Consider the following 15,121-nt stretch of genomic DNA (forward strand, 5'->3'; position numbering starts at 1 on the left):
TACTATAACTATGTTTAATAAAACATAGATATTTGGAAAAGAATGCTGCGGCAAATGATTGCTGCTAAAATCCTGACTATAGTCCAGTCAGTGTTGCACCTGGAACTGCCAGTCTTTGAACTGGAGGTAAAGCCATTGGAAACTAGAGTGCATGAGTGCCAACTTGAGTTCATCCAACCTTCTCTGTGGCTGTTTTCAAAGCTGAGGCAATAAGCACCTTAGCTGCACAAGGATCTAATCGTTAGACACTAAAGGACTGTCTCTGGAGCTGCCAGTTTGGTGACAGAGGGCAGGTCTCATAAAGAGGAAATCATGAGAAGTAATTACCTCGGCATGTAAAGGACTCTCTCGGCCACCACAAAGCCCACCCTGAAGAAGAGATTGCTGGCTGGGATGAACGGGAAAACCAGGAACAACAAGCCCACTAACACTTCCTTGTGCTCCAGTCTCTGAAACACACAATAGTGAAGGACAAATTAATTTGGGTTTAATTCCACTTCAGTCAGCATTTAACCGTCTCTTTACTTGTCAAGTTCTCACTGAAGGAATGAATAAATTAGACCAATGAAAATCTTTTGATCAGGGTGCTGAATTCATCAGAGAAAGCCTTCAGGCTAAAACCTCTGGCATGTCAAAACATTCACAGATTTGCCACCCAGAAACATCTGATATTTGCATAATACGATCAGTGACCATTACTCTTTGTTCTGGGCTGGCCCTACAGCAACCTGGCTTCCTGGTTCTGGCCCCTTTCACAAACCCTGTCACCCCAGGTGACTCATTTTCAGGGAGCAAAGAAACTGATAATACTCAGGCTCACTAAGGCATCATGGAGAATCACAGTCCTCTCAGAAATGGAATGCACAAACACATACACGCATCACTACCACCACCATCAGCAGGAGTAGCAGACCTTCGCATAAAGGAAATTAAACGCAAATGGTAAAATTTAGGGCACCAATAAGGGAAATCATTTGAGCTGAGGAGTTTATAGCACCTTTCAAATTTAGCCAGTAAGCAAGTATTTATTCCGTGAAATTTTGGGGGATCAAAATTAATTACAAGAATTCATTAAATTGACAAAGCTCCTTTCTGTAATATTGTACATATTAATTGGTAAAGATATTTCTGTCATTTAGAGTTCACAGAAACAAATTCTGCTTACTACTACTAATGTGTTGTAATTGACACTGTAAAAAGTAGTTCGTTTTTCCATGAGTTTACATAACATGAACAAACTTGAAGAGAGGTATATTTAAAACAAACCCTAATGTACTGGAGGGCATTTTTTTTTCCTTTTCAAAAAGTTTAAGAAAACAAAGTAGAACTTTCCATATTACACTTTTAAATGTTTCTTGCGAGCATTGTAAATAGTCTACTACTTTTATTTGTAAAAGACTAAATAAAACAATTTCAAAAATATAAATAAGACTCCCTATACAAATACTAATACTTTAAGTATACAAAGTAAACATCTTGAGATATCTGTCACCTGTATTTTAATAAAATTTTTGGTTTTTTTTAATGACAACATATATAACAATAAAATTTCTCAGAGCAAGTCGATATGAACAAATGTGATTTGGACAATTTCCCTTAAATAGTTACAGGTCTGTAAGTAATGATTTCATTTTTTTATGTAAAGGAACCATATACTTTAGAATTAAAAGATGAAAGAAAAGTTTTCATAACAAGCTTCAACTGCAATGAATGCAATAATGTTACATTTTCTATGGATAAATCAATAAATGAATAACTATACCAGGCAAGAGAAAAAAAATGGTGTGAGAAAGGGAACAGGGTAGAGAGGGCTTTCTGGTAGAGGTGACAATCTGGGCTTGAAAAATGAGTGAATGCTTACAAGGCAAATTTGGCTGTGATTGTGGGGGGAGGTGCTCACAGCGAGGCAAATTCCAGAATGTACAAAGCAGGGAATAAAACTATACATGTTGGCAGGTAACAAATCATGAAGATCTTACATACTCTCTGTGGAGTTGACCTTCACCTAGAGGCAACAGGGAGCTACTAAAGGGCCCCACATGTATAGAAGAAAGAAAAGCAAGTCAGCGTCCAAGAGTTGATGTCTAGATTCAAGTTGTGGCCCTGCCACCAACACATCATTAGTCACCTTGAGTGGACACGTAATCAGCCCTTCCATGCCTTAGCTACAAAGTGAGACAAGTGAGACTTGGGGCTCAGTGAGGCTGGATCATCAAAGATTTTGTGATCAAAGGAGTCCCATTGTTGTAGTTGTGGGCTGGTCTTGTAGTTGTGGGCTGGTCTCGGTGTGGATTTTTCTTTGTTTACAAAATGCTCAATTGAAGGCAGTGGCACTGCGCCCAAAGTCAATGCAGTTTTGTTATTTTATTTTGAGAAAGACAATATTCATGAAAAAGTTACTTATTCTCAGATTAAGTTGATCATATCCTTTGTCTTCCCTCCTCCCCATTCAGTCAAGAGAGACAGAAAATATCCAAAAACATATTTCTCTAAGCTGTGAGTTGATCAGCCAAGCAGAAAGTTAGGAAAAAATATGTCACGGACGTGACTGAATTTCCTAGAATGAGAAAGATTGGGAGGGAATCCAAGTTTGTATCCTGTGGATCACAGATGTGACAAAATTGCCTAAATAATTTGTAGCTTATTTCAGCCTAATAGAGTCAAATGAAATGCCAGCAAAGTATGAGTGAGGGGAAAAAGAAAATGTGTGGCATTTTCCAAAGTACACAAAGTGCATTTATTTCTAGGAAAAGAAGCAAATGGAAATTTACTTATTCCAAATTACACTGGGGGGTGAAAAGACATGAGAATTAAAAGAGCTAATAACATGGCCATTCATAATACATGTTATTTGATTCGCTGTGCAACTTCAGACAATTAATTTTCTTTTCAAAGCTTTAATTTGATGATCAGTTAAACAAAAGAAAGGGTATTGATACCTATTGTACCTGTAGGAAAAATGTGTGACAGATTCACTGTCATATGTATTAGGTTTGATTGTCTTTCTGGCTTAGAAGGATACAAGAAGCAGCCCCCTAGGATGTGAGGAGGTAAAAATCTCTTAACACCCATCTTAGGTGCCCAGAGAGTCGCTCAGCTGCTCAGCTGTTACAGGCACAGCTACATATCCGACCAAGCAAATGGTTTTCTCACAACCAACAATCACCTCTGAGGAAATCCAGCTCCAGAATTCAAGTCTAGCCTGGTAGCTTGTGGTTTATTCCCTCCCTTTCATACTCCCAGTTCACCTTTCAAAGCACTGGTCACAGATGAGGGGACACACACACACACACACACACACACAGATACATCACGTGCACTGTGCCAGCAGCATGTGGGTGAGTGTGCACGAGGCGAGGACTCCTCTCTGCCCCACTCAACACAGACCAATGACATCCACTGCAGGCTGCTCCCTTCCAGAAAGCCAGAGAATAGGCTTCATTACAGTAATTATTATCATTATTGTTATCATATTTTCTCTCACCTCTAAACAGGTTTCAGACAAACAGTACAGTGCATCGCTGGGGTGAGCAGGTGCTTGTAGTTCTACGTGCAGCCCAGCTTTATTTCAACCCGAGATTCACCTGGCAGCTCTAGCCCCTTGCTGTCTGCATCTCACTCATCGATCTTCAGGGGAGCTGATGAGAGTACAGCTCTTCAGCCCTGGGAGTAAGGCTGACAACTGGATGGCTACATAGTTATTAGGCTCTCTTTTTTGCATCTGTTATGGGTCTAGTTCCTCCATTAGACTCTAGATTCCTCGATGGGAATCACCACTGAGCTGGGTTGTGAGCTAGGCTCACTCTCTGGCTAACTGACTCCCAAACTGCAACCCTACAATTTGGGCAAGTTTAAATAAATTCTAGTCTACTCTTCACAACCCCTCTGTGGAGCTATTATCCCTGTTGTAAACTCTCATACGTCTTGGACCTTCGGGTCCTTCACAAATAGCTGAAATTACAATCAGCAAAAATGCCAGAGGATTATTGCATTATTTCCCTAAGAAATATTCCTCAAGGCAACACAGGTCTTCAGGTTCCTTCCTGCAAAAGTTGGGGACTTGGGCTCTCGCTGTGCTGCTTTTGTGCATTTTAAGAAAATTTTCTGTGTCCCAACATTCCTGTTGCTGATCATAGGAAATGCATCAGTGAGTCTCCACTTGAGCAAATAGGGGGCTGAGATTTATTTAAAATGGCATGAACTGTGACTCTGCAAAAGCCCTTAGATACTCTCAGGGATAATAATAAAGACTCTATCAAATGGATGGAGAACTGGTCTCAAACCACTAACTCAGAGGCCAAGGAGGATGCTTTCAATACCAGAACGAGAAGGGCCAAACTAGAGGAAGAAGGACACAAAGAGCTTGGCTAGTTTGGGGCAATAGGATTGTCTGAGCTCTGCATAAATGTACCTTGAACTTATTCCCTCTGGGCTGCTCTGCTGTCCACCTGATCTTCACTATTGTCTGTGTTTTCTTGTGAATTTTACAGCCCCTCCCTCCTCTACCTCTGTCTGGTGGTGCTCAGTTTGCCTCTCTACAGGCACAATTCCTCTCTGGGGCTCCGTTCCATAGTGACAGTTCTCACCTGGTGCTGGTGATAGTCCCCTCCTTTGGCCCATCAGGCCATTGCGTAGGTGTCACTTTGCATGTTGGTTCCTCTAACCCCGCCCACATCACTGTACATGGTCTCTAAAACTCTTCAATCATCCGATTGGCTGTGCCACGTGCTTCCTGTCAGGATACTGACTGATAAGTCAGCTCAGAGTGAACGAGTATGGGGATGGAAGCAGAGAGGTGAACTCCAAAGAAGGGGCACAACTCTGGCTCTTGAGAGCCAAGAGGAGCCAGCTCCAGCCGACTCCTGACGTGGTCCCTTCCTTACATTGTTGTATGCCCATTCTGTTTCAGCCCTTGGGCGAACCACCCTTTCTAAGGCCATTGCAGTTATAGAAAAGTTTTAATGTTGTATCAAAGTAGTAAAGCCAAATAAAATCTGAGAGAGTTTTTCATCTGGTAAATGAGACTGAGATCAATCAATCGCTGGAGAAGAGGAAGTTTTGACATTTTACTGCTGTTGTGATATCAAATGCAACAGACTGACTACTTGTGACTCAAACAAGATCTAGAATCTAAACTCCATCGCAGCAGTGCAGGAGGCAAGAGGAATTTTGGGGAAGTCTTAAGGGTAGAGAGAAGAAGAAAAATTGAAAGCTGATTCTTAGAGCCTCTGTTACAGCTGCCAAATTCCTTGGTGATTATATATTCAACTGGGGCCCTGAGTTAGTCCCCCTGGACTCAATGCCAGACTGCAAGAGGTTTAAGGACATCCTCCCGTGACATGAACACTATTCACATCTCAAATGGAAGCATGGAAAGGTACCCTTGCAATTTCTTTCTCCCTCCTCTGAAACCAACTGGACAAACTGAGCTGGGACAGAAAATGGCTTAGGTTCAAGTTCACAACAGCATAGCTGCCAACCCACACTTTACTTGGCTCAAGCCGGTGATATCATTTCCTCACTTTCATGTGCTCTAAAATTTACTTATAAATGCATGGGGAGAAAAATTCTAAAAAAGGGAAATGAATGAAGAAATTATACCCCCTCAGAGACAAAAGTAGATTTGTACACCCCATGTCTTCTCTGAGCCAATCTAAACACAGCTCTTTCTCATGCCAAACTTTCTTCACCAAGAAGCACTGCCAGATGCACTAATGAACAGATAGCCTAAGGCAGGTTAAAATCAGAGCATTCATAAACTGACATTTTCAGTTTCTGGTCTTTGGTTCCGGACTTCATTTTTTTGTTATTTGTTTGGTTTGTTTTCAACCAACAGTCTGAATCTTCTTGCCAACAGGAGTTCCTGAGATTGGAACTTCTTATCTCACAAGAACACACAAGTGTGTCTCAGGGTTAAATCAGGTGGGAGAGGGAAACTCTCAGATTGCTTTACTCTAATTGAGAGCAAACTAATTCCTAACTTTATTTGGAAATGTATGTTACATTATGCATATGTGTGTTTTACATGTTTAAAGAAAAATAAAAGCAGAAATCATGTAAAAGTCTTTTTAGAAGTGACATGATTGGAAAATATCAATCTAATACAAAAATGCCATTCACTTAATCAAGCACTAGTAAGGAGTTACGAAAATTAAGTAAATCAGAAGAACGTTGCTCCAGAAACATTTTTCTGATTAGAAATAAAAAGATTACAGGACTTTATGGAGACATGAGAGAAGTCCGAGAAATGAATTTTCTTGATTTCTGTGTTTCTAAACAAAAATGGAAAAAGCCCAGAAAGCTACCATGTTTCCCCGAAAATAAGACCTAACTGGAAAATAAGCCCTAGCATTTTTCAGGATGACATCCCCTGAATATAAGCCCTAATGCGTCTTTTTGGAGCAAAACTTAACATAAGACTCAGTCTTATTTTCAGAGAAACACGGTATGTATTCATAAAAGAGTGAGGAAGCCTAGAGAGATGGAAGGAAAGGACAAGACAAGTTCTCTTTCTAAAATCGTGTTCAACTTATAAATTGTTTTACGGGTACTATGGGAGGGAGACCTGCAGAAGGGGCAATAAAAGTGGCAAATGGCAGAGGATATAGAAAAACGAGTATTTCCTACACTTATACCAAATGCCACACTTTGACTTAAATTGTCTCACTAGAGTTTCACGATAATACTATAATGTAGGTAATTATCCCCCGTTTTATAGATAAGGAAATTGAGGCTCAGAGGACTTAAGATACTTATCTAAGTTGATCCAATTAGTGAGAAACAAGGGTTTCAAACTGGTTCATTCCAAGCCTGTCCTTTTCCCACAGCCCATGTGGCTTTGGAATGCAAAGCTAATGTCAAGTGTGTGGGGGCAGAGGAGGGGGGTGCGGGGGTGTGGGGTGGATTTCAGCCCTTCGCTGTCTTCTGGTCTTGTCCTAGAAAGACAGACAGCAGATAAGACCCAGTGATTCAGCGTTGCCAAGCTAAGCATTGCTGCGATAATCTAGAAAATCTCACCCCCGAGACCTGTGACACAGGGCACCATTGTTTCACTTTGCCAGATAAATGCAGATACACGTATCTTACAGTCTACAGGGATCGGCAGGATGTATGGCACAGCATATATGTTCCTTGTCAAGAATTCTCTTCGTATGAGTGGTTTCACATGGTCCACCTACTTATTCTGACCATCAGCCTCTGAAAGAAAGGACGTACCCATGTCCACCAGAGACAATAGTGTAAAATATAGTCATTTATTTGACTGATCTGAGTAATTGAATTGTAAGTCAAAATTATGTTTGAGAAGCCTTGAGAGGCAGATAATGATTATTCTTGATATATGAAATTAAACACTATAATGAAACTGCCCTTTTCAGTATGGAAAATACGAGAACATTCATATTCTAGTGATTGCATAGGCACAATGAATAAGCTAAGTGGACAGCTAAATGAGACAGAGGCCTTCTAAATTTCAGTCTACACATGCGTTGTAACTTGTTAGTGCTCTAAGCTTCCATTTCTAATACCAACTGTTTATGTATAAATCTTTCAGGAGTATAAAACTATGATAACCAATCTTGAGACATATCTCATGAATTCACTCAGGAGGCTGGATCTGTAAAATCAAAACAGTGGTGCTTGTTTCTCTAAGAGATATGTGTTCATATGTGTTGACATCAAAGCTAGCTGGGTGGACTGAGGAGAAAGGAAGAGCTGGGGGAAGGTTTCAGGAAACCTATCAGACACCCCTAGATTCAGGGGTGGCCTTGTCCAGAGGAGGGGAAGTGCTGCACTATACAGGGTGCCTGTGAGAACCAAGGAGAGAACGTATTAGCAGCTCAATCTTGTGCCTAGAGCCCTGTCCAGAGCAGAGGCCGGGGGGAAGGGGGGGAGAGAAAGAGAGAAAGAGAGAGAGAGAGAGAGAGAGAGAGAGAGAGAGAGAGAGAGAGCACTGCTTAGGGGCCCAAGTCTTATACCACATTCACCTTATCCAGCTCAGGATGACAAAATGGAGATGACCCAAGTAATGCCACAGAATTCTAGGTCAAGAGCTACAACTTAATAAGTTGACTTAGTGCGGGAGGGAGGCAGGAACGATTAAACAATTTTTTCCCTGTGTAAGAATTCAATTAGAAACTAGGATAGATTTAGCCATGCAAGAAAAGTTGAGTGAATTGAGCTTTGATGAAGAGGAAAGAGGCAGAGGAAAATTAGATGCATTTTCATACATAGTTTTGTTCCTATGGAAATACAGTAGTACCTCAGTTTTCGAACGTCGCCGTTGACGAACATTTTGGTTTATGAACATCGTAAACCTGGAAGCAAATGCTTCGGTTTTCGAACATGCCTCGGAAGTCGAACATGTCACGCGGCTTCCGCTGAGTGCAAGATCCTGAGGCCTAGCTGTCAGCTGTTTTAAACGTTTCAGAACTCGAATGGTCTTCTGGAACGGATTACATTAGAAAACCGAGGTACCACTGTATACAGGCCTGGCAGAAGTCAATTGCTCAAATATTTGTGTTAAGGAGATGCCCCTTTGTCAAAAACCTTCCAAAGCAGGACACTATAGAGTTATTTTTGTAAGAGACAAGATATTTTACTTTTTCACAGTGAGTCACACTCACTAAAAGTATGATTCACTTGGGATTCTCACATAGAAGACAGTCTCTTCCCTCTGTAATCTAAAATGAATAAAGAGAAGGGGCCACAAAAATCCCACAGTTCCACACAGTAAAGATCCAAATATTTTAGAGCAGCCTTTTTTAAAGACTATAATTCACCACACTTTATCAAACAAATTGAAAATAAATGTTTAGCTTACTTCAATATTATGATCTACAAAAGAAATTTAGTAAGCTTCTCTCTTAACAGCTAAAAAAAGTGAGACTTACTTGTACACTTGAGTTTCTGGAGGAACTACTAATAGTGGATTGGATTCCTGTTATCTGTCAATATACCCATCCAAAATCAAAGTATCTTCCATAATCTAAATATGTTGCATCTCATTGGATACGACCCACTTTCATGCTTCTGAACATAGGGTGTTAAAAGTCAGATGGATCATTTTGTTTCATTAGACGTTGTTAAAAGCTCTTTTTACAAACAACTGACTTGATTAAATAATGCTTTTCCCTCAAGTTTAACTGTGTATCCAAACAGCCTACCTACCACAGCTTAACAGGGCAAATTGAATGAACTAATGAATGTAGCAAAGGATAGAACCAAGTTTTAAAATAGTATCAAATACTTGTAATTTTCTGAGTTAAGACATTTAAATACCTATTGTCATTGTTTCATTAGGACTGCTTTCCACTAAATAGTAACAACTTGAATAAAATGTATGTAAGAGAGAAGCTGCTAAACATGATCTGTATGAGGTTTGTCATAAAGATAAAAGTAAGAATTTGACCACATAATTCCTCATTGGGAGTCATTTTTCCCTTGGGAAATACTTACCAGGTTAAAAAAAACAAGTTTTAGAGAGAAAAACAAAGGGCAAAAGTGTTTCTCTAATGAGCCTTGGCATTGAATTATCCCCAAATGAAGACATTGTCACAGCAAGCACCTAAATTTAATTGGCAGAAAACTAGAGTTCACTGGCTAGAATCACCCAAATCAAAAGGGACTGGGCTTACCTTGAAATGGAGAGAATTTTCAAGGCAATGCTAGGGAGGCTGACATTAATAAATGTTCTTCCCAATTAATCACTTTTTAATACCAAATGCCAGAATCCTGGGTCACAAACTGACTGACCAATTTGGCCATTTAAAGTTGCAAGTTCCTTTTGTACAAACGGGTGGCCTCTGGAAATTAGAGCCAGACGGATTACAAAAAATGAAAGGAAGTTTTAGATTAAATTCTGCCAAAAGTTCAACCATTTATTAGCAAACAGTCACACAATGGCTAATCATGAAGCTCAAGGAAGTCCGTTCTCTGTCCTCCAGCTTTCTTTCCTACAGGGACCTTCCACGAAAGGAACTATATTCTGAGGCAAGAACAGCTCACTTCCTACTATGGTAACACAAAGTACTCTGTCAAGTGCCTTCTTTTGAAATCAACAGCTAAGCAGGTGAAGATACAATTTTTAACTTTCTCCAGTCACACGGAAAACTACATGTGGAGAGATATATGCAGTGTCACTTTGGTTTTAACTTTGGAAACTGTCACTTCATATACCTATGATATTCTAGGTGACATTCACTCCCTCAAACTGCAGCATTTTACGGATGGCCATGTAGTGTCCTCATACCATTGTGAGTCTCAGCACTCACAGTCATGATATCAAACACCCACCTGCACATTTCTAATTACAGCCGTAATACAATGGAAAACATGATTCTATGAGTCTGTTTCAAAGTTGTACCTTGCACTTGCCGTTGACTGGTTGGAAATGCTAACTCTAAAATAAATGATTTAAAAGGAATGCGTTTTAAGAGGGTATTGCTGAAGGGATGATAATATGAAAATTATTTTGCTAATGTGGTGGTGGTGGTTATTGTTTCTGAAGGTACAAATAAGGCAGCAAGAATGGACTTCAAAGTTCTTATCCACCATCCTCATATATCTATGTCAACACTTTCGAAAGCATGTATCAAAACACTGATTCTGAAAGAAGCCCACAAAAAGGGTTCCAAATTCAAATAAATTTGAGAAATGCCATTTACTATGCACCCCACTTGGAAACTCACAAGGCTGCTTAGAGTACAGTAATGGCTTTGTGAAATTCTCCAGTGCAAAAAAAGAAAAAGAAAAAGTTTAACTTTTTAAAACCTAGTGCTTCTAAAATGCAGACTCTTTATTTAGAGTAACCTTACTTTCATGACCTGTGTGATGCTAGAACATGTTTTGAGAAGAGCTGGTATAAATGGCTCAGGCAGAATGAATTTAAAGTTTCCACCTTGGGAGTTTCTATAACCCCCCAAAATCATCTTGCTGTCTAGAAATAGGAAATTGTCCCTGCATCTTAGTTACAGCCTTCCTGTTACAGTTGAAACACATTTTCTGTTGTTCACCCCTGATAGATGTAGAATAGCTGGTCACAATTTTCCATGTGTTAAAAAAAAAAAAAGAAAATCACTATGCATTTAGAGAACTTCATTAAGCCATCCACTGGCATCATCCTGGCTCCGGGCAGGGTAAGTCCTGACATCAGGAAGGTTTCTTGGCAGGTCAGAGGCATGTTTAGATCATATCTGTGTTCAGAAGGATAATTCTCCCAGAGGTGGGGCGTGGGAAGAACAGAATGGAAGTGGAGAAAACCAAGCTCTTCAAGGCAGCTACTGGGTTTTATTTATGTTTATTTTCCATAGTCAGTATATTGTTTGGAACCAGTGAGTGGGCAATAAATTAAATAGCTAATATTTTATCTTACTGTTTTCCATTAGGCTTTTCCTCTCCAAGTGCACCATTCTGCACTGCATATACCCTACAAAGTTATTCAGCTGGTCTCTAAATATTTTGCCAGCTTTTAAGACCAGATTCTATTTCCATCACACAGCTATATATGTGGCTGCTAACTGTGACTCTTCATACTAATCAGGCCCCTCCTGCCTGTGAAAGGCACAGAAAGTACAGGAGTCCCAAGGGTATATGGGCCACTCCCCACAAGTCACTCGCCTTGTCAAGAGTACTCTTGAAAACTCCCCCATCCTTAGCAACGGTTCTCTTAGTATAACATGGTCACAGATTATTTATTCATTCAACAAATACATATTGTTGCCATCTCTCCATAGTCTCTTTGGGCATGTTGCTTATAGGCAAGCACTTAAAGAATTTAGCAATCGATAACTTCTATCTCCTTTGTATTTTCCAGGCAGTAGTATTCTAGGTTCTTTGGAAGACATCAGTTAGCAAAACACACACGCACACACACACACACACACAAACCCATACCCTCTGCTCTGTGTGAGAGAGAGAGGAAGCCTAGCAAGGGGTGTCTGCCATCTAAAGTGGGTAAGAAGTGGATTGCAGTGCTGAACATCATGATCTGGATAGACTTCATTGGGAAGGTGGTAAATAAGCAAAAACTCGCAGGAGATGAAAGAATCAGCCACAACACACATTTCATAGTAGGCAATGATTTCCGGAAACAACAAGAAGCCAACTCTTATATTTCCGGTGAAAAAGAAGTTTGAAGACCTTATCATCAACATTTTGATGTGTAATAATGTAGATACCGAAAGATTAAAGTTCATAGTACAAACTTGTTTTCTTTCTAATACCCCATTGCTGCCTCTTTAGGCAAAGCATATGTAAAAATAAGGAATTTCAGGGGTTTTTATGGGAGGGGGTTGATTCTCTCCAGGTTGTATTTATCACAATTGCCATCCCTTTATAAGCTCATTGGGTATTGTCTTAGGTTGGTGCAAAAGTAATTGCGGTTTAAACGATTAAAAATAATTGCAAACACTGCAATTACTTTTGTACCAACCTAATACAACAAACCACTTAAAGAATCTGGCAATCAATCACTTAGGTCTCCTTTATATTTCCCAATACAAAAAGTAATTTCCAACTGGCTTACTGTTTATAGGGACTTGTTTTAGCTGCTTTTATCTTTTGTAGTCCTAATTACATATTTCTTTTGTTCTTTTTTTTAGATGGAAAAAGGTGTGCTCCTTTAAACAGAAATTTTATGTTCTGAATGGAAACAGTAAAGACAGACTGGCCCCAGGGGTTACAAAATTGTCTTTTGACTTATTTAGGACTTCAAAAAAAATCAGAAGTATTGTAAGGCTAAGTGGTAATGAGCTGCCTTTATGAGAATATGAATCATTAAGTTAAAAGAAATAAAAAGTTAAAAATTAAGATTATCACTCAAAAAGTAGCAATTACTGTGAGTAAAAGCAAGTAATAATATAGACTATGAAATCTTGCTGAGAATCATAAAGGATACAATCAAGAAAAAGAAATACGGTCTGAAAATTCCTTTTTTCCATTAGGCAACTAATTCTTCCATTAATAAATTCAGTGAGTCTTCCAACTAAGGTATAAACATCAGAGGGGTAGGTAAATCATTGTATTAAAGAATGTGACTTGTGAAAATGTAATTGCAAAGAATAAAACAAACATTTAATGATGTGGAAAACTCCTGCCTGGCCTAGATCAAAAGCCAAGCAGAACGCCCCAGGTACAACTGAACTTCACATTCCACAGAACATAAGGAAGAAGGCTTTGTGTAAGGTTCAGATGCCGCCCAAGGAGAACGGCTTCACAGGTGACATATTAATAATGGACAAAAAGGGATGCCTTGGGAAGACTGCTTACGGGCCTCTGACTTCCAGGTAGCCACTGAATAAAAAGTTGCTTTTCTGGTGTCTATTTTGCTCAGATACTAACCATTGAGTGGGATGGAGAAATCCAGAAATGACAGCAAGTTTTAGGTACAAAAACAACAAAAGAAAGTGGTTCCTTTCTTATATCCTGCCTAGTGTTGCTAAACTTTCAAATACCTTTAAAGATGTCTATAACATTTTTATAGTTTGGAGTTTTAGGTGATAATTTCCATGTTCATTTGTAAATAACTCAGTGATATTTGCCACTATTTTCTTTCTCTTGATAAACATTCATTTTTTAACTAACAGAGAAGTTTGATGTTAGGATTCGGCCCTTCTGTTACATTTGAATGTACCTACTTCCATTATTCCAAACTATGCTACAACATTAAAAACTTGAAAATATGTTACTACCATTACCTCTTAGGTCAAGAATTTAACATCTGTTACTTAGGATAGGGAATAAAAGGAGGGTTGGGGTGGGGGCAGGATTAATCTTCAGGAGCATTACAAACATTTTTGATCATGTAAAGCATGATTACATATTAAAATATATGGAATCAAAGAAGGCAGTCAACTGAATTATGTTTTTTCAAGTCTAGTTTTTCCTACAGAATGAAAACAGGAACGTTTATTGTGCTGCTGGCTTTAAGCTGTGCCAATGTCATGACGATGGTGACAAAGACGATGACAACAAAGACTGTAGACAGCTGACAGGTCTCAGTGCTTCCCACACGCTGGCCGCTGTGCCCTGTCCCATGGGGCTCGCCCTCGTCAGCCTCCCAGCGACCCGACGCTGTGAGCAGGAGCGAGGCTGAAGGGGGTGAGCTCACAGGGGGTCAGAGGCAGAGCCTGGCCTCAGACTCAGCTCAGGGCTAGTCACCCCACTCCACAGCCTCCCCTCCTCCTGCCCCAGGACTCCTGATCTGGGGGCGCGCCTCCACGTGCACAGCTGGGCTGCCTCTAACACAGACGGGGCTGGCCCCGACTTGAGGTCTGTGCTTGAGTATTTAAAGAGGACAACCACATGACATTAGGGGGATAGAACCTAAGCCACAATTTGTATCCATACAGCAAAACAATGACATCAACGTATGTGGGAAAAGGCAATCATAATGAATCCTTTCATGTGTTCCATTTTACTCGGCGGTGCAAATCCAACGTCTCTGTTTTCCCACACTGCCTCTGATGAAGCGGTCAGCTCATTTCAAAACTATCAGCAGAAAAACTCTCAGCTTTAGCGCATGTCTGAAGGGCCAAAGTTGACTACAGCTACTGGCTGAAAAACTGTGACCCAAGCAGCAGGACATGATCACGACTGGGAAAGAGGTGGCGGGTGGAGAAGCCAGCAGAGTGCAGGGATAAGAGTCTCGGTCTGTGGTCTGGCCAGCTCTGAAACAGAGAGACGTCACAGACAACGGCACTCGTGGTCGTGCACAGGTGAACGTCAGGGTATCATTAGGACCACTTCCATCAGTAACTGCAGTGGTCCCAAAGTAGGACAAACTGGGGGGTTGTAAATGGGCTTGAAAAATTGGATCTATAATATTAGGTTGGTGCAAAAGTAATTGCGGTTTAAAAGGTTAAACATAATTTCAAAAACCGCAATTATTTTTGCACCAACCTAATAGTATGAGGAAGATTTTCATGAATTGAAGTTAGAAAAAGGATGGAGTACCTGGAGTGTGCAGAGAATGAGAACTGAAAAGAGAAATATAGGCCAGAAAGAAAAAAACAAAACAAAACAAAACAAAACCACCTTGGCACAGAGCATTCACCATTAAAGACAATTTTTATTCCTCAAGTTCAATTTTATTTTACCACTCGGTATATTAAAACAACATGCT

At 40.0% G+C, this 15,121-nt stretch overlaps 1 protein-coding gene across 3 annotated transcripts in view; it reads right to left on the reverse strand.

Annotated features, from left to right (window-relative positions):
• The window catches only part of TMTC1 (transmembrane O-mannosyltransferase targeting cadherins 1), a 232,797-nt gene that overhangs the window by 86,312 nt on the left and 131,364 nt on the right, over positions 1 to 15,121 (reverse strand). For all 3 annotated transcript variants that reach the window (XM_033116672.1, XM_033116673.1, XM_033116674.1), the window contains one exon: positions 328 to 449. In XM_033116672.1, coding sequence (XP_032972563.1) covers positions 328 to 449 — 122 coding nt within the window. The remainder of the gene's footprint in view (positions 1 to 327; positions 450 to 15,121) is intronic.

This window comes from Rhinolophus ferrumequinum, chromosome 10 (genome assembly GCF_004115265.2).
Source record: "Rhinolophus ferrumequinum isolate MPI-CBG mRhiFer1 chromosome 10, mRhiFer1_v1.p, whole genome shotgun sequence".
Lineage (NCBI taxonomy): Eukaryota > Metazoa > Chordata > Mammalia > Chiroptera > Rhinolophidae > Rhinolophus > Rhinolophus ferrumequinum.